Below are 21,777 nucleotides of genomic sequence, written 5' to 3'. Positions count from 1 at the left end.
CTGACGTGCATGGGTGGGTGGGTTGTGGGTGAGGCGTTGAAGAGGGGTTTTCAGATCTAACTGTAGACAGATTACTTCCACTGACATTTTAGCATTGTGATGGAAGTTCAAAGGTAGAAGTTTATCATTTTTTTTTTAACTGCAATAAGGCAGGTGAGTGTGTGTGGGGACAGTGGGTAGTTGGATTTTTTGCTGCTGTGTTCCATGTGTGTTCGGTGCTGCGCCAGACCTCAGTGTGGTGACTCAGCGTGGGGGCTGTCGTGCAGGTTCGCGAGGTGACCTGCCTGTTGGTCACTGCAAAGTCAGCGGCAGATCGTCTTGCGGTGATATGCCACTGCTTTTTGCTAGGGAGGGTGGGGTGTCAATGAGCTTCTGTTCAATTGAAAAGCAAAGCAGGATTCAAGAGCGGTTCAAGAAATGACCCAGTAGCCTAAATAACACTATTCGTTTCTTTTCGGGAGATTTCCTAGCTGCACACGTGTTTTGAAAGCTGCTAGAATAATTGAATAATTCAGCACCTGGGCTGGTGGATGCTTCCTTGTGATTTGGCAGGAGCAGGAGAGTGGGAGGGATGCTTGGCAGAGCAGGGAGCGCCACATTAAATTTGGTTCTATTTCTGGGATGCTCTTGGGTCAGTTCTCTGCTGGGTGACTGGGACTTCAGTAAAGCTTTTGGTACAGGGAGGGGGACTGGCCTCGGAAATACTGTGGAGTGGGCAACTAACTTGTTTTTCTGTTCTTTCCTGTCCCTTGCCAAGCTCTAACCTTTCAGTTTCCCACCCCTCAGTCAGCCTGTCCTCTGGGTCTGCCTGCCACCCTGCTTACCTGACCTGCCTCGTGCCTTGCACGCTCTCCCCCTGCTCTTGGACTTTGATGGGGCATCATTTTAACTGTTTGTTACACTACCTTGCAGGTCCACTCAGAAATTTACTGTAGTCTGTGCCCTGTAGGGTGAGATCCTACGCATGCCCTTAATTTCCATAATTTGGAGAAACGAACGTATGACTAATTTCTGGCACATGGTGGACTTTTATAAATGTATGTCAAGTAAACATAATGCAGTGCTGGAGATTAAAGCTGAGCAGCCAGACACGGTCTCTGTCTTCACGAGCTTACAGTCTGAAGGGGGAGGTAGATTCCAGCCAGAATCAGTAAACGTGTTGTGGTTGGTAATCCATGCCAAAAGGGAAAGTATAAGGTGCTAAAAGTTATCACAACAAGAGGCCCTAAGCTTGACTGAGAAGTCAGTGAAAATGTCCCCTAATAAGCAACATAGGGAATCAGATCCAAGAGAGACAGAGCAGTAAGCCAGGTGCAAGGAGGTGCAAGTGGAAGTTGGGGTGAAGGTGAAGGCAGCCATGGTTACAGTGTCCCTGAGGGGTGGGGCAGGAAGGCCAGTGTGGAAAACTAAGGTGGGAGCACTGGCTTGAGCTGGGCAGGAGGGGTAGGCAGGCCTGTCCTGTGCAGAGCCGGGCAGCTCTTGTTCAGGATGTTGGTCATTATCTTGGAAGCAGCGAGAAGCCATTCAAGGATATTAAGCTGCAGATCATAGGGTAAGATTAGCCTTTTGAAGATCCATTGATTGTGTTGCAGAATGGACTGGAGAGGGTGGGAGGAGGGCCAGGAACCAGGGTGGTTATCCAGGGGGCAGATTTCAATAGCTGAACGGAGAGACGGCATTGGAAAGAGAGAGGTATTTGGGAGGTGAAATCACACAGCTTGGCGAAGAGTGGCTATGTAAAGAGCATGCCAAGCCTCTGGCTTGCTGCGTTTGGTGGAGGGCAGAACTGTGCACTGAGACAGAGAAGAACCAGGCTGTAGACCAGGGAGAGGAGTAGGGGGCTGCGGGTGCCTGTGGAACATGCCAGGTTAAAATACCAAGTAATAAGTCGGGTCCGAGGGTCCGGAGCTGAGAGGAGCTACCTGAACTAGAGGGAGAAATTGGAGTGTCATCCATCTCTAGGAAGTAACTGAAGGTCGTCCCCTGTGGACTAGAGTGAGGGGAGAGGGAAGAAGAGCAGCGGGAGGTAGTCTTGAGAGACTCCTGTTACCATGGAATCCCTGAGTGGCTGTGGCGGGGGAAGGGAGCTCTGCAGAGCTCTCCTATCTGCCAGAGCTCACACGGCATTTTAACGGTGATTTTTCTGAAAGCGAAAGTTCTTGAATGTAGACAACCAACTCTAATAATAAAAATTCCAGGCTGGTGGAGTAGTCCCTTGTCCAGCTGTGAGTGAAGGGCTATCTCAAGGATTAACTACATCACATATGCAGCAAACCCCCAGGCTTGTTGTTTCAGTCCTAGGCTGCTGTGTAATCCTCAGGTAGTCCTTGTGGTTTTGACAGCTTGAAAGACTCGCCCGAGGTGACTCTGTCCCTGGGAGAGCTGGGATCCGAGCAGAGCTTCTTGACTCCTAAGTTCATCCCCTTCCCACTGTGGATGCAGCCTGCACTCGGTCCTCGAGATTTGTGTCTGAGCCAGCTGGATGGACCATGCCAGAAAGGAAGGGACTTCATGGTGTCCCAGGCACCAGCTCTAACGCCTCGTCATCATGAGGGCATGGCTGGTTTGAGTCAATGAGGGAACTGGGATTTTGAAAGTGGAGTGCCCTCCACTAAAACCAAAGTGATAGGATAGTTCCAACATTCTTTTGAAATTTAACACACACACATTGGTTCTAAACTTGTGGGAGCAGCCACCAAGTTCACCTCATCGATTCCTGGTACTGACATTTCCACATTATGGTCTGAACAAGTTAAGAGAGCATTGTCAGTAGCATGCACCCTTCCCCGGAGAAGAGATTTCTTTCCTTGAGTGGTGTGTTTATAATTTAAAAGATTGGCTGCCCTGCTGTCCTCCAACTGTGGGAAAGTGAGAGAGATGGAGCGTAGCAGAAAAGAGTGTGCGTGTGTGTGCGTGTGTGTGCGCGTGTGCTTTTTCGGTAGAATGAGGTAGGAACACAAAGGAGCAGGAAAGGTAAAATACTGTGATGCCCCAACAGCAAAGGGGATCAGGCAGATAATGGAAATAAGGGAGGAAATAAGTTAGCAGTAATGGTACTGTGCTGTGCAAAGTCACTCAGAGGTTGAGAAATACTGTCCTGTTACTGCCTATAGGCTGTCCCCTCCGCCCCCAGCCTTTACCCCCTCCAACCCTTTGTAGCTGAATGGGCCACTTCAGAATGCAAGCCTGGCAGTCAGTTTCTCCTCTGCGCAGAGGAGAACATGGATTCTCCGAATATGGCCTGTAATTGCATATGTACTTACGGCACCAGGCCTAAGTCATTTCTGCCATTGCCATCAAGGCAAATGGTTTAGGGCATGTGCATAGTGGCTTAAGGAGAGGCCACACCTTGTTTTTATAAAGAAGGAAGGGGCAAAGCCACCCACTCTCCTGGTGTCATTCCCCACTGAGCCAGTGAGGGTCCTTGGGGTGCAAGCTACAGGAATTGACCCTGGTGGCTTACACAGGAAGACAACGCATTCGAAGGCTCTGAATGACCCCAGAACCAAAACAACAGCCGAGGAACCAGCCTCAAACGTGAAGCTGGGGCTGCTGCCAAGACACAGGCAACAGGGGAAAATCAACAGGGGTGCACGGGAGTGAATCCCCGGGAACGTCATATCCTCCTTGCATTCTGTGATTCAGATCCAGGGGCCCAAGAGAGGAGATAGAGCGTGTGGTGCTGTGCTTGCCCGGGGAAGACAGGACGCATTCTGATGTGCTGTCTGACCCAGGCCGCCTGCCTTGAGGGCTCCTTCCTCAGGAGGAAGCCGAGGCGCTGTTATGAGAATGGGTGTTGAGTGGCTGAAATCTAGTGACAGTCTTCATCGCATCTGGAGGCTCTGGTGGCAACTTTAGCTGCATGGGAATTTGTTCAGCCTCCTTGTGTAAGGACAGATAGATAGAGTGGGCAGCTATCGGAAATAAGATTTTTTCCCAGTTCTTGTTGTTTATTGATCATATGTATGGGAAGGACTCGAACAATCCTAGAAATGGGGGTAGATTTATATAGTTGGGTTCAGAGTGAATTTTGGCTCCCACTCCCCCAACCCATCAAGAAGACCACATAGGATGGGTGGGGGCCAGGGGGAGATTGAAGGACTGGGCACGTGATGCTCAGAAGGGTTGGGTGGATCTATAGCTCTACCATTGAGAGCACTGCCAGGTTAGCTGTCACACAGGCCCTCTTCTCAGATACGTCTTTGAATCTTGCCATTTGAAAAATGATAATTTAGGGGCTTATGTCAGAAAAAGAGGCCCTGAAATCCAGGTGTCACAGAGCTGAATAATGACCTGACAAGGAGGCATAACTGCAGCGTCTCTTGAATAAAATAAAATATAATACTAAACAACAGAGCAGATGTAGACCTCCCCATTTGCTGACATCATGCAAAAATCATGTCATCACAGGCTGAGAAGGCACGGAAAAATTGGCAGTCTCCTGAGCAAATTTCTCCAGGTTTAAAACCGTCCAGGCTTGGTTCCCTAACGAGCTAAATCCATGACCTTGGGTCTGACTGGGACTTTGGGAAATGGTGTGGCCTCCATGGTTGGAACACAATTAGCATTAACTATGAGGAAGATGATGGTCCCCTTCCTGGGTTCCTGATTACCGCAGTGGATGCTCAGAAGTTAGCATTTCACTCTAGAGGTCTACTTTGTTAGGCCCTCTTGCTTCTTTTGGGCACAGGGAAACACTGACAGAAACCCTGACCACCAGGAGAATGGTGCGGCCAATCGGGGAGTCAGGACTGTAAAGAGGGTGCAGAGTCCTGGGTGACCAGCTTATTAGCAGATTTCTCTAGAAGGGATTAGAGAATGTCTTAAGCTGCTTACAATATTTTTAGGAACTAGGGTAAAAGATGCTATTTGCGTGCAAAATAATCCCATAAAGGAATGATTTTTTTTTAAAATCTCACATTTATATAATGATATCTTGTGGCTAGCTGCTCTGACCTGTCTGGCAACTTAAAGATTTCCTTTCCTTTCTATATCAAAGTTTCGTTGATATAGAAATGACCTACCACTAGGTCTGCCACTGGCCCAGTTTAATTGGTCTTAAAAGAACACAGCCCCTCTGCAGGTCTCTATGATTTCGGGAGAAGCTGGGAGGGACCAGTACGCCCTGCTCTGGAGTTTAGTGAGAGTGCAGTTACCTTCTTGTGTCCTTACAGGCTTCAGGGACACGACCTATGAAAAGGACAACTAGCTCGTTGCCATTTCACGTGTGAAATTTTAATGAATTACTGGCAGTCTAATGGTTCTCTCTCTCTCTCTCTCTCTCTCTCTCTCTCTCTCTCTCTCTCTCTCTCTTTCTCATAAACACAGGATCAAAAAGCCTCTTTTGGAGTTTTTAACTAATAGCCCTAACAAGAATTTTTGATTACTCTGTTTTTCTTGTTTATTGCAATTGATGGATTTCTCCTTTTTATAGAAATATTACCTGTGCCCTCTGTGGTTTTCATTTTATAATTAAAATGCTCTGCAAACCTCATAGGTATGCTCCAAGTCAGTGCTCTGTGTACACACAAATCTTTTCAGTCCTTAAAGGTAATTACAGCTGACAATAGGAAATGCCAGAGTGCTTCTTTAAAGAGGGAAGGGTTAGGTGGAGGGGGAGGGGAGCTGTCATTCTAAAAAATCAGGTGCTTTACAATATTACAAGCTCTTTCCCTGTAGTCAGGTATGAAGCCTCAGGGGGTAAACTGAGAGAAATTTGCTTTTAATGCAAATAAGGAGAATAAAAATAAAATAGATGCTAATCTTCATTTGGTAATCCTTTTCTGTTCTCCCGTCACCAGATTTTAGGGCCTTATTTCTCGGGGTTTGTTCGCAGCTGTCTTCCTGTTACAATCAGTTACTCCTTAATCACCTCTTGGGGGCTTCTGGGGAGAGCCGGTCTGCAGTGAGGGGATCTTCTCAATTACCGCGGAGAGATTGCCATGGAGACAGATTGCCTCGTGTCAGGCTGTGCACAGAGTTGGGAATTTATAATCCCCAGACGTGTTTGTGAGCCGGACAGTGTAGTTACCAGGGACGCTTCTGGAAGTCATTTTCTCGGCCCTTTGAAGGGCAGTGGTGCTGGGAACACCAGCTCCGGGAACTCTCTGGGCAGGAGCTGTGCTCTCCACCGATGCCTGCTGCTTTTGTTCCTGCATGTTGCTTTGTTCTTGGCCCGAACGGCTGCTGCAAAAAATAATCCCGACTGCCTGACCTTTAGAAGGGCTTGTTGTGTAGATGTAGCTTTGTGGGGACGTGATGATGCTTCGATTCAGAGAATTCGTCAAGAGAAACCAGATAGTCTGCTGTAGGTTTCAAATGTGTCTTAATAATAACAATGAAAGTATACCTGAAAGACGCTTGCATAGATATATTGCATTTTAATTTTGAAAATGAGCTCTAACCACGAAAGTATTGTGAAGAGCCCAGAAACACTAATCTCAGAATAACTAAAAATAGTAATTTATCTGCAAAGCCTAAAAGAGTTGACAATTTGTCAGGGAGAGGAGGGGTTAAGAGATGGACTTTAAACAATAATATCTTTTGTGTTGTACAGATGCTATTTTAATTAATCTTTAGAACAATGCTGTATTAGAGGCATTATCATTTCCTCTCCTTTGTAAAAAGCAAGCCAGGAGCTTAAGCAGGCGGTGGGCCTGTGATTAATTAGTCTGTGAAAGGAGCAGTGTGGCTCAGTGTCCCGCCAAGCGCTGGAAACATTTATGCAGTCGGCTGATCACTTTCAGGGACCTGGTGTCAGTGTGGCCACGCTTGAACCTATCCCGCCTGGGACAACCTGGCACTTGGTGTTGTTCTGATTCCTCAGTGGGAGACCAGAGTAGCTCCAGCGGGTGAAACCTGTGGCTTTGCTTGGAGCAGGTGAATGCTGCTAGGTTGTGGGGTTTCATTCCTGGCTCCGCCTGCCCCGAGGAAGTGAAACGTGCACAGGGCAGCTCCTTAGCTCACACCAGCCTTATGAGAGCACTGCCTCTATGGCCATTTGGAACCAAAGAACACAGGGATATGTCTCCTCCAGATATTTTTGTATCTCACTTCTGGACTTGGGGCGAGTTGGCCTATGGGTACTATGGCCAACATCCGACTGGTTTGTGTCTAGCACAGTTAAGAATTCACCATCATGTTTAAACTGGAAGATCAAATTCCTACTGCACTAGGTTGCCATGTTCACAAATTTCACAAGCTGAAATTGAAGAATTAGAGATACAGTCATGAGCCAAGCAGAGAAAAGACATTTACCAAAGTGTTAGTGGTGACTTTGTCTGGGGAGGAAGAAATTGGGAGGTAGGGATATCAAGTGTTAGTGTATACTCTGTGGTTAGAAAAGGTGTGTGTGTGTGTGTGTGTGTGTGTGTGTGTGTGTGTGTACAATTTTTTTAAAGCAAAAATAATCCTTAAGAACTAAAACATGGTACTGCTTTTATGGCCTGAGATTTAGCTGTAGAAAATATAAGTCCTTTAATTGGGTGAAATTCAGTCTGCACACTAAGGTTGTTGGTGGATGTTTTAAACCAGGAATTGAAACTGAATGAAATATTGATCTGGTTCAGGGTCAGTTCAAAGGCTACTCTGATATTCTGGTTTTGCTTTCAGGTCAGTAATTTTAGGAAAAGGTTTGGGTCTAGCTGAGCTTTAGAAGGAAAAAGGGTTGGCTCAGTTTTATATTCAACAAAGTAATAGTTGATTCCAGGTTTTGCTTCAAGTTTCTGCTTGAAACAAAGCTGTGATACAAGTGAAATCATTTCGTGTTAATTTTATTTGGCATGAAGGCCATTTGTGATTATCAGTTTGATAATGGAATCTTAAGCAACAAAACTTACACATCACAAAGTGCTTTGTTTATATTGAGATACATGTATACAGTGTTCAGGTGGGTTCCTGGAGGCATGATTTATACTGTTTATGAATCTACGGATTAGGATCTCAGTTCTGTGTTGTTGTTGTTTTTTTAAGGACTTTCCTCTGGCTCAGAGCAGTTTTCCTGGGGAATTTCCACAAAATGCATTTTATGGGCTAAGTGGAGTGAGGCTTGGAACGTTGCAGACACTCACTGATCGTAGCAAACTGAGTGTGAAGTTGATGGTAAACATTGTGATGGGGAAAGTATGTTTGGTTTTGGTTTGCTTTCCAAGAAGATATTTGAGAGACTTAGTTGGGCCACATGGTTTTCACAGAATCCTTTTTATGCAGCGCATCTTTGCAAGGTGATTTTCTTGGTGGAGATAGCCATTGGCCAGCTTGAGAATTTCACCTTTTCCCTCAGTTTGCGTGGTCAGACTTGGTAATGCTTCTTTCGAAAGCCCAACACCACCATCTGCAGACTGAGAAGTGGTATGTAAGGTCTCTGCATGATACTCTAGATTGGCTGCTTTTTCTTTTCCTGGGAAAACCTGGCATTGCAGGAAATTATTCTGTTTGAACTTTCCGGTAGAGGCAGTTAATTCCGACTTCCTGCAGGAGAGAGTGGCTGATGGTGGAATATGTGATTGTGCGGTGCCAGCCAGGGTTCCTGGGTCCATGGTTACCTGGCTTCCTGCTTTGGATTCAGAGAGCTGGAAGTTAGAGAATTTGGGCCCTGCAATGTTCTTTTAAACAATGGTGAATTTGTTCCTTGATGTGGCTGTTTCCATTAATGAAATAGTAACCTAATTAATTGGTAATTAGGATGTCTCAGAGGTCTGTTTCCCTTTGAATCAGTCACTAGAGAGTGCATGACTCTAGTAAAGCCCCAGCATGTTCCTCAGAAGTAAAGTGTAGCTGACAATTCTGGGCATTGCTGCAAGTTGGGTTAGTTAAGAGCTTCTGTGGTAGGACCAGTTTTGGTCAATTAATTATGACCTTTCTTGTCAAATAGAAAGAACATGAACTATAGCTCTATATAACAGCTCTTCATTGTGTCCTTTAGTCTTGTTCATGGGAGTGACTGGTTTTGTAACTCCCCCTGGAGGGTTGCGTGCTGAATTTCTTCAATTCCCGCCCCTTTCTGCTGTGTTTTGCAGGAGAAGCTGTGCCTGAGGATGAGCAGATCAGTGCTAAGGACCAGAAGACCCTGGAGCCCTGCGATAACACCCCCATCATCGACAACATTGCTCCTGGGGTCGATGCTGTTGTTGCCAGCATCTCTGCTGAGGAGAAGGAGAAGTACGACGAGGAGCTCTCCAGTCTCTACAGACAACTGGATGATAAGGTCTGTAGCCAGAGACTCTAGTCTTTGCTCTGGGGCAAAGACTAACGGTGGCAGGTCCCAGCACTGTGGACCAGAAGCCGCTTCCAGCCCTGTGTTCTGAGGTAGAGCTGCAGACTGATGTTTCCGTCTAGCTTCCCAGTGTTTGCCCAGCTCTTGATTGGGCAGAGTTAGGGAACTTGACTCACATGGAATGGGACTTTCATGGAAATTTGATTGGAAGAGGGGAGTGTTGGCCTGTATAGACAGATAGTCTTCACTTCTAGAAACTGGACTGGGGCTGGTCATGCATGAAAGAGGGGTTAGGGGTGAAAGTGTGCATGATCTTTGTTTAATTCGCTCTCCTTTTCTTCTCTGGACATACTCCTCACCTCTGTGGAATGCCCACAGCGGTTCCAGCCATGGAGACAAGGGTGGGGGCTCCCAAACCGCACGTGTGTGCTTTAATCGTGTAGCTCATGGTGATGGAGCCCACAGTGGTGGTGTGTGGTCTGATTGCTTCTATGTTATTGGCAGAGCTGTTTTCAGAGCATAGTCTTGAATGAAGTAGCTTGAACTTGCTGATTAGGGATGTCCGTTTTTATGGCAAACTTTGTGGGACACAGTCATGTCAGTGCACAAGTTGGAACAGAGGAAAAGAGATGTCAGAGAACATTGTGTATCATTCATCCCTGTGGAGGTCAGGTTAGGAATCCCAGAGGCACAGGAAATTAAATTGATGTTTCACATGATCTTGGCATGCTGCCCTTGAAATATACGATATCCTTTCAGTTCATTTCATCAGGGTTGCTGATATTAGTCTGATTTAATCTTTTCTGCTGTAGTTCAGCTCAGAGTGCTCACGGACACCTCTGGCTTGAATGAAACAGCTTTGTTATGTTAACTTTGCCATTAATCTTACAGGCCTCTCTTTAGAGTAAAGCTGAGTCTGGTGTCACCTTTACAAGGGAAATGTGACTGGTTGCCTTAAGGAAGCTTGTTCTGCTTTGAGTTGGTGACTCTGGGAGTTGGCATTATAACGACAGTGTTAAACTGAGGTCACCCTACCCTTCTGGTGACATGTTTAATAAGCTCTTCACACCGGTGAGAGCTGGGTTAATTGCCCGTTAGGCCCTTGACTTACTGTTACCCTTCCATTTCTACCCAGGGATTTTGCACAAAACCTAAAAAGGAGAAAAATGAGAACAATAACAAGTTACCAATATAGGCAATTTCTTGATGTCTCCAAAGAAATGCTATTGTTTAAACATACTGTAGTGTGTTTTTTTCTCATTTTAGAAATTTTGATTTCATTTTAATAATTCCCAAATAATCTTTTCTCTATGAATAGACACCTGCCATGATTGGAATTTGCATCATTTACCTTTGCTGCTCGAGGTGCCTTCATTGATCTGAAAAGGAGTTTAGAGTTTTGATTGCAGCTTTCGAAAGGGGATAATGAGAACCTAGCTCAGAGTGATGCAAATGCCAATTCTTGGGGCATTCGGCAGGCAGCTGGCAGAGCTGGCTCTGGAGTCTGCCTCCTGAGTCTGCCTCCTGATGACCGGCCTGGGACATTTTCTGTCACATTATTTCCTTTTAGCTCATGCCTTGAAAACCCTGTAGAGTACACATTTCGAGGTTAGCATTTGCGGTCCATCACAGGGTGACGCTGAGAGATCTTGGAGAGGACTAAGTCCCAAAGCCTCAGCCTTAGATGGCACCAAAGCTGGTGGTTTGACCTCCATGGACTTCCTTCAAGGTTTTAGAAAGTACTTCATGCTTCTGATGGTGAAGGTGGCTTGATACTTTTGAGAATTCATGAGTTGGAATTACCAACATAGATTATTGAATGGTAGAACTGAAAGTATCTGGGTCCAGATGAGAAACTAGCCCAGGTTGTTTCCATGTTTTACCCAAGTTGGCATCACCTGTAGGTGGCAGAGCTGCAATGAGATTATACAACTTCTGACTCGCAGCTCAGTACTCACCCCATGTTGACTTTACCCTTTAAGTGAGGAACATGCCGGCCCTAATGAACCCATGTAGACTATGGTGGGAGAAAGGATACCCAGTCTCCTCCCAGCTGCCCACTCTGTCCCTCGGTGCTGTCCCTTCAGGGATCTGAGGACAGGTGCTCTCACAAAGCAATGCTGTGTGACGGCAGTCTTGCTCTTAAGACGTGGTCTGTGACTTAAAATACTGAGACCTGTGCTGGTGACCAGGCCCGTGGAAGATGTTTTTCTCATCTGCAGCATGGGGCTCACATCTGTTACTTCAAAAGTTAGCAATGGGGATTAAAAGTTCCTAGTGCATAGCAGATGCTTTTCTGTCTTCTCCCTTTCTGTTTGCTTAAGGGAGAAGCCACATCATATGTGATATCAGAGGGTTATGGTTCACAGGTGGGCTGACAGCAGAGTTATGAGATGAGCAGACTGGTGTTGGCACTGTCTCTCTCATCCCCCATCACCTCCCCAGTGCTACTGTACTATTGGAGATATGTGAGAAGGAATAAAGTGTAGGTAGAAATACAAGTTGAACTTTATTTCACTGTTTACCATTGCAACGAAGGCATCTTCATAAATGACCTGTTGACAACTCACCTATTTCATAGATAAGAAAACTCTAGTACAAGAATATAAAGTGCTTTAAAATCTCGTGGACGAGATCTTAATAGCATCAGAGAGAGCATGCATAAACATGGTGTGCGATATGTATGTATGATAGATACAGATGACACAGCACATCTTATTCTGAAAGTTTCAAGACTTTTTTTAAAGATCACAACAGACTGTGTTTCTTCCTTAGAGCAGTTGCCTTAATAAAGGGTAACTGTAGTTTTGGAAAAGTCTCTGGTACAGTGATTTATGTCCTCATAATGTGATCCCTGTTCTTCATCCTTCCCAGATGGGGAGAGGGGCTTGTGGCTTCTCACTATACCCCAAGAATCACTTCACCGTCCCACTTGTCACCTGTCAGGGAGGAAGCCGTGTCTCCAGGCTCTGAAATGAACACAGGATAAGAACAAAGCGCTTGTTGCACTATTGGTCTTCTCTTGTGATTTATATCACATGTAGCTGGTGTTTATATGTCCCAGGGGAAGATGGCAACTGCTGATTTTAAACACCCGGAGTTTTTTATGTTGTTTAATATTTATGTGCTGAGGAACATAACTCAAAATTGTTCCTGGTACCCAACGTTCTAAGTTTATAAAGTAGAAGAGAAAAAAAGTCCTACAAAATAGTCTCCCAGTTGTGGACATACCATTTTTAGCATTTTCACTTTGGTGTAATTTGCCTAATTCTCCTGCCAGAAATCTGGTTTGGGGAGGAAAGTCATGAGAATTTTGTAGAAGCATTAAAGAAACATGAATGTAAAAAGTTCAATAGAAAAGGATCTCCTTGAGGAGAGAATTCAGGCCAAAAGATGTGCTACAGGAAGGAAAAGGAGGTGCAGATCCTGTAACATCTAATTCAGAGTTGTCTTGCTCCACGGAAAGCATTAGCTGTGACAAACAATGAGTTAATCCGGTTTTAATGTATGCACAGACACGACCAAGAAGGCTGGAGAATATCCTGTGGAAAACTGAGCTTTTGCTAATAAGGTTTGCCAAGGAGGCCCTTGAATTCATCTCACCTCCCTTCTAGAAAAGGTAGAGAGCACAGTGTAGTTTTCTCCCCTCCCCTCCCCTCCCCTCCCCTCCCCTCCCCTCCCCTCCCCTCCCCTCCCCTCCCCTTCACATGTGCCCCTCCCCGCCCCTCCCACTGTTGATGAAAACACCTGGGCAGCACCTGCATGGAGAGGGACCCCAATACTGAACTAAATCTGTCTCTGCTTGGGGTTTAGACCCCGGAAGTGTCATCAGATAGGATTTCCTGCAGTTTCTGAGGGAGAGAGGCACATGTGAAGCCACGTTGGCGTTCTCACAGGCTGTGCTTCAGATGTGCACTTGAACTCATGGACACATTCGCAGTGAACACCGAGCCTCCTGTAGCCGTGTGTCGTTGGCCAGCTGCGTTGCCCACACTGGGTGAATGTGCCTAGGGAGAGGCAGAGACGATGGCATGGGTAGCGAGGCTGGCAGCCCTGGCTTTGTGCAGCAACACCTAGTGGCAGAACATGAGAGTGAGAAGGAATTTGCCTGTGGGAAGACCCTTTCCCCACGTCAGTGACAGGCTGTAAAGTAAGAATTACTGTTGCTGCACTTTTGTATGGTTTTTTTCCAAACCAGTAAGAAAATTACCTTCCAATCAAGAGGGAAATCTGCTCATGCTAAAGATTAATTCTTCAGTAAATATTTTTCCAATCTCTCTAAGAGGCTTGAAGTAGAAATACTGGTCTCTCCCACATATCACGTGTATGCATTCCTGGTCACTGATGTGTTTGACAAGATGTGGGACATGAATATATTATAGTGCAGATGGTCAGACATTCACTGCCTTGCTTTTTGAGCTACATCTTTACATCGTGAGAGAGAGCTCCAGGTCCCTTTCAATTCCCAAGCCCTGGAGCTCTGATTTCTGGAAGAGCAGGGGTTGAGTTTAATGTGTAGGATATTATATTTTCCATAATATCCAGATGTTTCATCTGCTGACAAAAGAGGGTGAGATATATTTTAACCAAATCAAGATCCCAGAGCCAGTCTCTCTTCTGTGGGGAAGCACCACACCACGCCATTCCCTTCATTTTATTAGGAAGCTCACAGCTGGCATCCTGGTATCGGACTATCTCGAATATCAAAAATGACATAACTAACCGAAAAGAATTAAACATGATGTTTCATTTCAGGATGATGAAATTAACCAGCAGAGCCAGCTGGCTGAAAAGCTAAAGCAACAGATGTTGGATCAGGATGAGGTAAAGTTCATAATAATAAATTTTTTCTTACAAAGTTCTTTTATTACTCTTTGTTGTTGATGTTTGTTCCAGAATTTTAATTTGCAAAGAATTTGTTCAAGATCACTGAATCATGTGGAAATTTCTTGGTAGATTTCTTTTCAAAGCCCGTTAAAAGCTGGTTTTGCCCGAATTTAGAAGATAAATGTCTGACTTGGTAGAGCCTTGGGATTTGAGAGGGAGTAGCTGGTTGTTACACTTAGTGTTTGAAGAGCAGAGACAGGGGAGCTTGATAAGTGGATAAGGCTGGTTTTAATTCCTCATACCCAGTGCTCAGCACTCTTGTTTTTTGCCATTTTAGCTTTTTTCATCTTTGCAGATCAGCTGGCTCAGGTATGTGATATACACCATGTTCTCATGCTATCTTGTAGGAGAAAAAACAAATGAAAATTAGAAAGTAGAGGAGGGAACCCAGAGTGGAAAGAGTTCCAAATGCTTCATTCATATACATGTGATACGATAAAAAAGAGGCAAATTGTTTTTAGTCTCCCTGATGGCATTCAATTCTCCAGTAAGTGTCTTCATTGCATTGTGTTTTGCCAAGTATTTTACAAAACAGGGACCTAAGCAAAGAAGAGACAATCTATCAAGTATAGATGGTTCGTAATTCTCTTTTTGAGGACCATCTAAGTACTTTTTTTCTCTTTTGTGCTTTAGGGTGCTTTCTGCTTTGTTGCTAAAATGCTATGGATTGAATCAGGCGATGCAATTATAGCAGGTGGCATGGGTTCATGTCCCCAGTCCCAACTTCCCATAGATATAGCTTTCCATAACCATTTCCTTCCTTTCCTCTTTGTTCCCCTTCATCTCTCTGGGACAAGGATTATACCCCTGCCCAAATGCTTCCCTTGGCAGGGAGATCATGCATGCCTTTGTAGTGAGATGGACCATATTTAATTGATTTTCCTCTGAACTCTAGCTGAGCCTTCCATTTGCTTAGTGTTTCCTGCCTTCTTCCTCCCATTCTATTCCTTTGCATTTCCAAGTTGGTACAACTGCCTGTGGTAAACGTTCTTTTTTTGTTACAGTTAAAACTCCTTTTTTTGTTGTTGTTGTTAATCCTCACTTGAGTATTTTTTTTTCGCCATTGATTTTTAAAGAGAGTGGAAGGGAGGGGGAGAGACACAGAGAGAGAGAAACATTGATATGAGAGAGACACATCCATTGGTTGTTTTCTGCACGCGCCCCGACTGGGGCCAGGGATCAAGCCTGCAACTGAGGTATATGCCCTTGTGTGCCGCACCAGCACAGCCAATGGTTGGGTGAGCCTAAGGAGGGGCAGTGAAGGATTAAAGAAAAGACAGACAAAGAGAATATAGCTGGGGCTCGGTGGATCTCCTGTGCCTGGATGAGGCCACAGAGAAGGATCCAGCCAGCAAGCTGAGGCTTTATTTTATAGTCAGAGAAAAACAAGATAGTGGTCACCATAGTTACAATGTTCTTGTGAGTTTCACTTGTTTTGACAGCACTTGCTGTACCTCCTATAGCCCATTAGCTACCTAGGAAGGATCAAGGGGGCGGTTATAAGGTCAAGCTCAGTTATGCTAAGAGGGCTCTGCCCTCTAAGCTGGGACTTGTTTGTGGCTCTGCCACAGGTCAATCCGAGGCTTAACTCTAGAGCCACTCCCTACATCCTTGACTGGAATCGAACCTGTGCCCCTTCACTGGGCCAAACCAGCTAGGGCAGTTAAAACTCTTAATATTTTACTTTTTCTGTAGCAGGGGTAGGGAAGGTCCGGCTGGTGGGCCATATAAAGCCTGCAAAATCATTTGGTCTGGCCCTGCCAAGGATTTAATGCTGAGTTAATTAGATGTTTGATCACATACAGCAGGCTAATTTTTAAGTTGATCATTGTGTATGGCCTGCAAGTGATGTTATAAATATCCACATGGCCCTTGGCAGAAGAAAGGTTCCCCACCTCTCTCCTATAGTATTAAGGCAATATGTGTTTACTCCAGGAAAATAAAAAAAATAAAAAAACACAATAGGCACAGAGATAATGAAAGCATCTATATGCCCAGCCATTCACTTGTAAATCATTTCATGTTTGGGGTATGTGCTTCTCTATGTCCATGATGACTGTTAAGAAAAATTGATGGTTGCCCTTTTATTCTGTCTTGGTTGACTCTGAAATTTACCAGTTTACAATGTGAAATAATGATAATATTAAGAAACCATGTAATTATTCATGTCCTCAGAAATTATTCCCCCCATACATTGTTAGACATGTGGGATGGCCAGCCAGCTACAAAGTGTGGTGATTTTTTATGTGTGATCAATTCTTCGAGGTAGGTCTATGCAGTTTTAAACAAAAATGAATAAAGAAAAAAAAGTGAGAAAGAAAAGAAAGAGGAAGAAGCAAATTTTTGAATAACATGCTATTTTTACATTTAGCATCTGGATATACAGTAGGGGTTCTCGTCATCCTGCGCTTTTCCAACTAGTTTTTTGTGTCTGTTTTTTAAGATTACTTTACTTTGGATAGAGAACAGAACACAAACATTTGAACATTAGGTTCACCAGTCCTGTGCCAACTCATTTCCCAGCTTTTAGCTTCCACAAGAAGAGACTATGAGAAGATCCAAGAGGAGCTGACACGGCTCCAGATTGAAAATGAGGCGGCCAAAGACGAGGTGAAAGAAGTCCTGCAGGCCCTGGAGGAGCTGGCTGTCAATTATGACCAGAAGTCCCAGGAGGTGGAGGACAAGATGAGGGCCAATGAGCAGCTGACCGATGAGCTGGCCCAGAAAACGGTGGGAGCATTTGTCCAGGGGGGACTCCTCGGTTGTCACTCTTGTGTATGTCCATGGTTGTTGACAGACTGTATAAAGGAGAAGGCAGTTGGCTGAATGGTTTTTCAGTGTTAGACTTAGATGCATTCTCTGAAATCCTCCAATAATTGAAATATTTTGTGTAAGTGACGTTCATCCACTCATCCTAGAATGGCGTAGCACAACTGTTTTCTATTCAGGAGATTTATAATGTTAGCAGGGATGCCTTGTGGAATAGTCAAGAGAGTGCAGACTTTGGAGCCAGAAAAATCCTGGTTAAAAAGTTCTTTAAAAACTTCAAAAATTTTTTATTGATATTTATTTATTTATTTTACAGAGAGGAAAAGGGGCAGGGGAGAGAGAGAGGGATGTGAGAAGCATCGATCAGTTGCCTCCTACATGAACCCCAACTGGGGATTGAACCTGCAACTTGGGTATGTGCCCTGACTGGGAATTGAGCCCACCAACTTTTGGTGTACGGGATGCCTCACCAGCCAGGACTCTGGTTAAACTTTTGACTTTAGAACTGTTAGGCCTTAGTCAAAACATTTAAATGCCTTGAGTATTCATTCCCTTATTTGTAAAAATGGCAATAATAGCATGCTTCTTTCAGGGTGTGAGAATGTGGCAGTTCACATAGAGCACTTAGCATGGACCTGTGCATTTGCTATAGTTTCAATAAGCAAATCTCAAGTTGTTAAATCAGTAGGTGAGACTGGGTGACCCTGGAAGGCAATGGACTTCACTCTTCTTGTTATGTCCTCCTGAATGAAGTCCCTTCCCTCCCACAGCTACTGTGCTAGCCCAGGCCTGGGCTCTTTGGTTTGTTTGTTGTCCTGCTTTAATCCAGTGCTTTAGTCTGCACATGTTTTCATTCTCAGATGCTCCCAGCGAAAGATGCTGCTGGTCCTGCACAGTGAGCTCATGGCATCAGGGCCAGTGAGCATTTGGCGAGGTGGCTGGTGGTGGGATGTGTCTATTTTGCCCTTTTCTATTTGGAAAATGGGTGGTAGGAAGTTGAATGGCTGCCCTTGGCACCTCAGCCCAATGGTCTGGTATTGTGAGATTGTGCCCAGACTGCTCTGTGGAAAGCATCCAGTCCTCCTGGGCAAGGAGGAGCAGCAGATGGTACAGGGAAGCTCTAGGCTGCTGACCGTAAAGCTGATGGAAAAGGCTCCTCGCTCCAATACATTCAACTGCATGAGGCGGACTTTTTAAATGGCCTCCCAAGATGGGATCTACTGCTCCTGCGGATTTTAAAACACAATGATACCAGTGGTGGTAATACCAAAACAAAGAAAAAAACAGAAGGAAGACAGACTGGCAGTCACTTAGGGAAGGAGGAGACTTTGATTTCCTCTGCTTGTTTTCTTCCACAGGGTCCTTAACTAACTAGTCCTTGGTATTTGCTTCTCAAAACAATGGAACTTTTTTCACAATACAGTTCTTTTCTGTCAACTGAAGTATTACTGGACTCATTTAGAGTACTGTTTTTAGTAAGATCATTAAAAAGTGCTCTAATAAAATAGCTGCATGTGGAAGAATTGAATAAATGTCTTTGTATTAGCCTCCAGAGCTCCATAATTTAGGGGAATTATTTTTTGTTGTTGGCTGAGTTAATACCAAGACACCAAAAGATGACTATTGTTTTGATGTTGAGAGTTTTAGTTAGTTAGTTAGTTAGTTAGTTACCTGGTTAGTTAGTTAAAAATACATACCTCTTGGTAGCACACATGAAGGATGGAAAGGTATGGGTTTGTTAATGTTTGGCAATAAAATGGAGCTTCTGTTATATATTAAGAAGGCCAATCTTGTTGAACTTGATTACTTTTGAAAAGAGGCGAAGAATGTTCAGTTCAGCTTCACTGTGAAGATTAGAATTTCTCTAAGCTGTTTTCTAAACACATTAATGCCCCTCTGGGCCTTCCAGACTGGAGTCAGATGGGAATTTGGAAGTGGTCCAGGGAGCAGGTTTGTTTGGACGTAGAGGTGGGGGTGCCTGCAGGTATGTTTAGACCCTTGAGGATGTGAACTGACACAGAACATCTGGTAGGTAGGAAGATGTGAGTACACGTTCTGAACCTCAGGGTTCCTTTGGGCTTTATTTATTTTTAATAACTTATTTCACTAACCTGGAGATTGTCATCTGATATGTAGACATAACATAGCAGGCTAAGCCGGCTTTCTCTTCTTATCAAAGAATTCAGTGCTATGCTATTGTTTGACTTAAAGGAACCCTTATATGGAATTACATGAAATGGTAACAGAACTCCACCTTACATCACGTTGTTATTCATTGCGGTGCTGAGTGTATAAAATCGATGGGCAAGCCTTTTAATTTGTTGTGGAAATGTGTTTTTCAGACCACACTGACAACCACACAGCGAGAGCTGAGCCAGCTGCAAGAGCTTAGCAACCACCAGAAGAAGAGAGCCACCGAGATCCTGAACTTGCTGCTGAAGGACCTGGGGGAGATAGGCGGCATCATCGGCACCAACGATGTGAAGACTGTAAGTCAGCCCTGCATTCTCCACCTGCTCTTCCCACAGGGCAGGGAGCGAGAATCCAGTGTGCAGTGCAGTGCTTTGCATCTGCCACGTGCTTTGTAATATTCGAATGAGAATGATCAAAGGACTGATGAATGACTAAGTGAATGATGGTTTGAGTAAGGAGGAGGAGAAAAATAATTACCTTCAGATATAGAAAATGTCTTCAAATCTTGGTTGACCTATATAAATTGGTTTATTCCCCACACTTATATGCCACTGTCACAGAAATTGGGAATTAGATAGGTTAACCAACAGTTCTGGTCTCAGAATTGTGTTTCTCCTTTTCTATGAGAACCCAACGGAGTGAAAATTACCCCACCAATCAGCATGAATTAGGAGAGCTTTTAGCTGAAAGTAAAAGGATTCTAACAGTGGCTTGAAAAACAAAGCCACATTTAATTATTCACCGTATGAGACATCTAGAATCTTGCTATTCAGGATATATTTGCGTCACCTTGGAGCTTGTTGGGAATATAGATGCTCAGGCCTACCTCACACCCACTGAATCAGACTCTGCATTTTAACAAGATTCCTCAGGCCATTCGTTAGCTTCTTAAAGTTTTAGAAGCAAGTTTTGGTTTGGTGCAGTGCTTCCACAATGTCAAGTATCCACGACTTTTCTCTGTTTCCTTTATGTCTTCCTTAGCCTGTTACTTTTTCGTGTCTGTAGGTTTTTGTCTCACGGTAGCAAGATAGCTTCTATAGCACCAGTCCGCACATCCTCCCACAACTACATCCAAGGCGGGCTGTGCTGAAACGCAGCCAACTTTCATCCAGGAGGGAACTGTCTCCCGAAAGTCCCCTTGACATCCCCCTGTACCTTATTGGCCAGAAGTGGGGTGCATGACTACCACAAACTGCAAGGGAAGCTAGGATAGGAGAGAATTAGGATTATTATCATGGGGTTAAACCAACCATCAATAATCCCCTGGGGTTGTGCACATTGGTGCCACTGATGACAAGGAGTAAGGGAGGTGGGAAAAATAGGGGTGGTATGCAGTTGTCCATGAGCTAGGAATGGGGGGTGGGGAGAGAATAAACAAAGTTATCAGCCAAGAAAAATTAACAGCTTGCCACAATATAGAGATGCCATTGAAAAATAAGATAGACATATTTTTAAAAAATCGCTTTATTGAGGTATAATTGATGTAAAGTTAGTTGTATTTAAAGTGTACAATTTGAGAAGTTTTGACATATGTATACACTTATGAAGCCAAAGTAAGATAAGGAACATATCCACCACACACAAAGTGTGTACACTGTTTCTGGTCTTTATTTTGTTTCATTGATCTGACTTTTATGCCAATGACACACTGTTTTGATTGCAGTAGCTTTATAAGAATACAGTACCTTGTACAGAGTAGCCACTGATAAATGTGTGTGTTAGTCAAGCCAGGGAATGGTGCTGTATTGCTCAGCTTCCACCTCACAAGTCTCTAAAACAAAATCTTTGAATTTAGCCATTTGACGTTTAAAAGGCTGAATTCTACATTAGCCTGCTTTGTGGGAACTCTCAGCTTTTTAGTTGGGATTGTACTAGAAAAGGGTCCCCAAATAACATTGTTTATAGACATTTCTGAAAACGTAGAAAGCCCTTCTTGGATGATGTAACAGCTCCGGGTTTAGAATATATGAGGTCTTGTAAACCTATCATTCTTTCATTGAACCTCTATTGTAATTGAATATTTCATGAACTTTATGAATGAGTCTAATTTTAGCTAGAATTCTCAGATACTATAGGGTGAACCCTATTAAGTTCCAGTTTGGTGATTTTATATTTGAGGATTGAGAAGAATTTTTAGAAGCATACACTGGTGTTGAGCTATAAACTTTTGACGTTTGGATGATTGAATGGCCCTGGAAATACGAAGATGGAGTTGATTTATGGCAAGTTGGCGCCTGCTGCTGATAACGATAAAGGAAGATATTTTTATGCTAAGTTCTAAAATAGAGCTGATGAAAAATGCTAATGAAATCAAGGAATGTCTGGGTGCTTGAGCATTTAAAAAAAGAGTCCTTACCTCTGGGAATCTGAAGTCTGAGATTATTTTAAAATAACTCTACTGGATGTTTTAAAGATATTTTTGGATTCCAGACATTGAATGCCCTGGTTAATTTCATTGATAACTCTCATTTGTCGAGCATCATACTCTTAATCATTCCATTCTTTTTCTTGTAATTCTGAATTAATTATTAGGACAGTGAGAGCTAAAGGGAGGAGTGATGTGACTTTGGACAAGCCACTTTGCTTCTCTGTAAGATGACAAGGTGAACAAGATTACCTCAAAGGTTGTCAACTCGGAAATTACATGATGTATACAGATGTTTATTAGATATATCATTATGGAAGCAGATACTTTTGCCCCCTAGCTTTTTTGA

General features: G+C 44.0%; 1 protein-coding gene across 2 annotated transcripts in view; it reads left to right on the top strand.

Moving 5' to 3' along the window:
- KIF5C (kinesin family member 5C) overlaps positions 1–21,777 on the top strand; it is a 174,902-nt gene that overhangs the window by 111,324 nt on the left and 41,801 nt on the right. For both annotated transcript variants that reach the window (XM_080668529.1, XM_080668530.1), the window contains exons 12-15: positions 9,018–9,205; positions 13,970–14,038; positions 16,625–16,831; positions 19,213–19,359. In XM_080668529.1, the coding sequence (XP_080524655.1) occupies positions 9,018–9,205; positions 13,970–14,038; positions 16,625–16,831; positions 19,213–19,359 (611 nt within the window). The remainder of the gene's footprint in view (positions 1–9,017; positions 9,206–13,969; positions 14,039–16,624; positions 16,832–19,212; positions 19,360–21,777) is intronic.

Source organism: Plecotus auritus (genome assembly GCF_963455305.1).
Source record: "Plecotus auritus genome assembly, chromosome: 5".
In the NCBI taxonomy this organism is placed as follows: domain Eukaryota; kingdom Metazoa; phylum Chordata; class Mammalia; order Chiroptera; family Vespertilionidae; genus Plecotus; species Plecotus auritus.
This window is presented reverse-complemented; position numbering and strand designations above follow the sequence as displayed.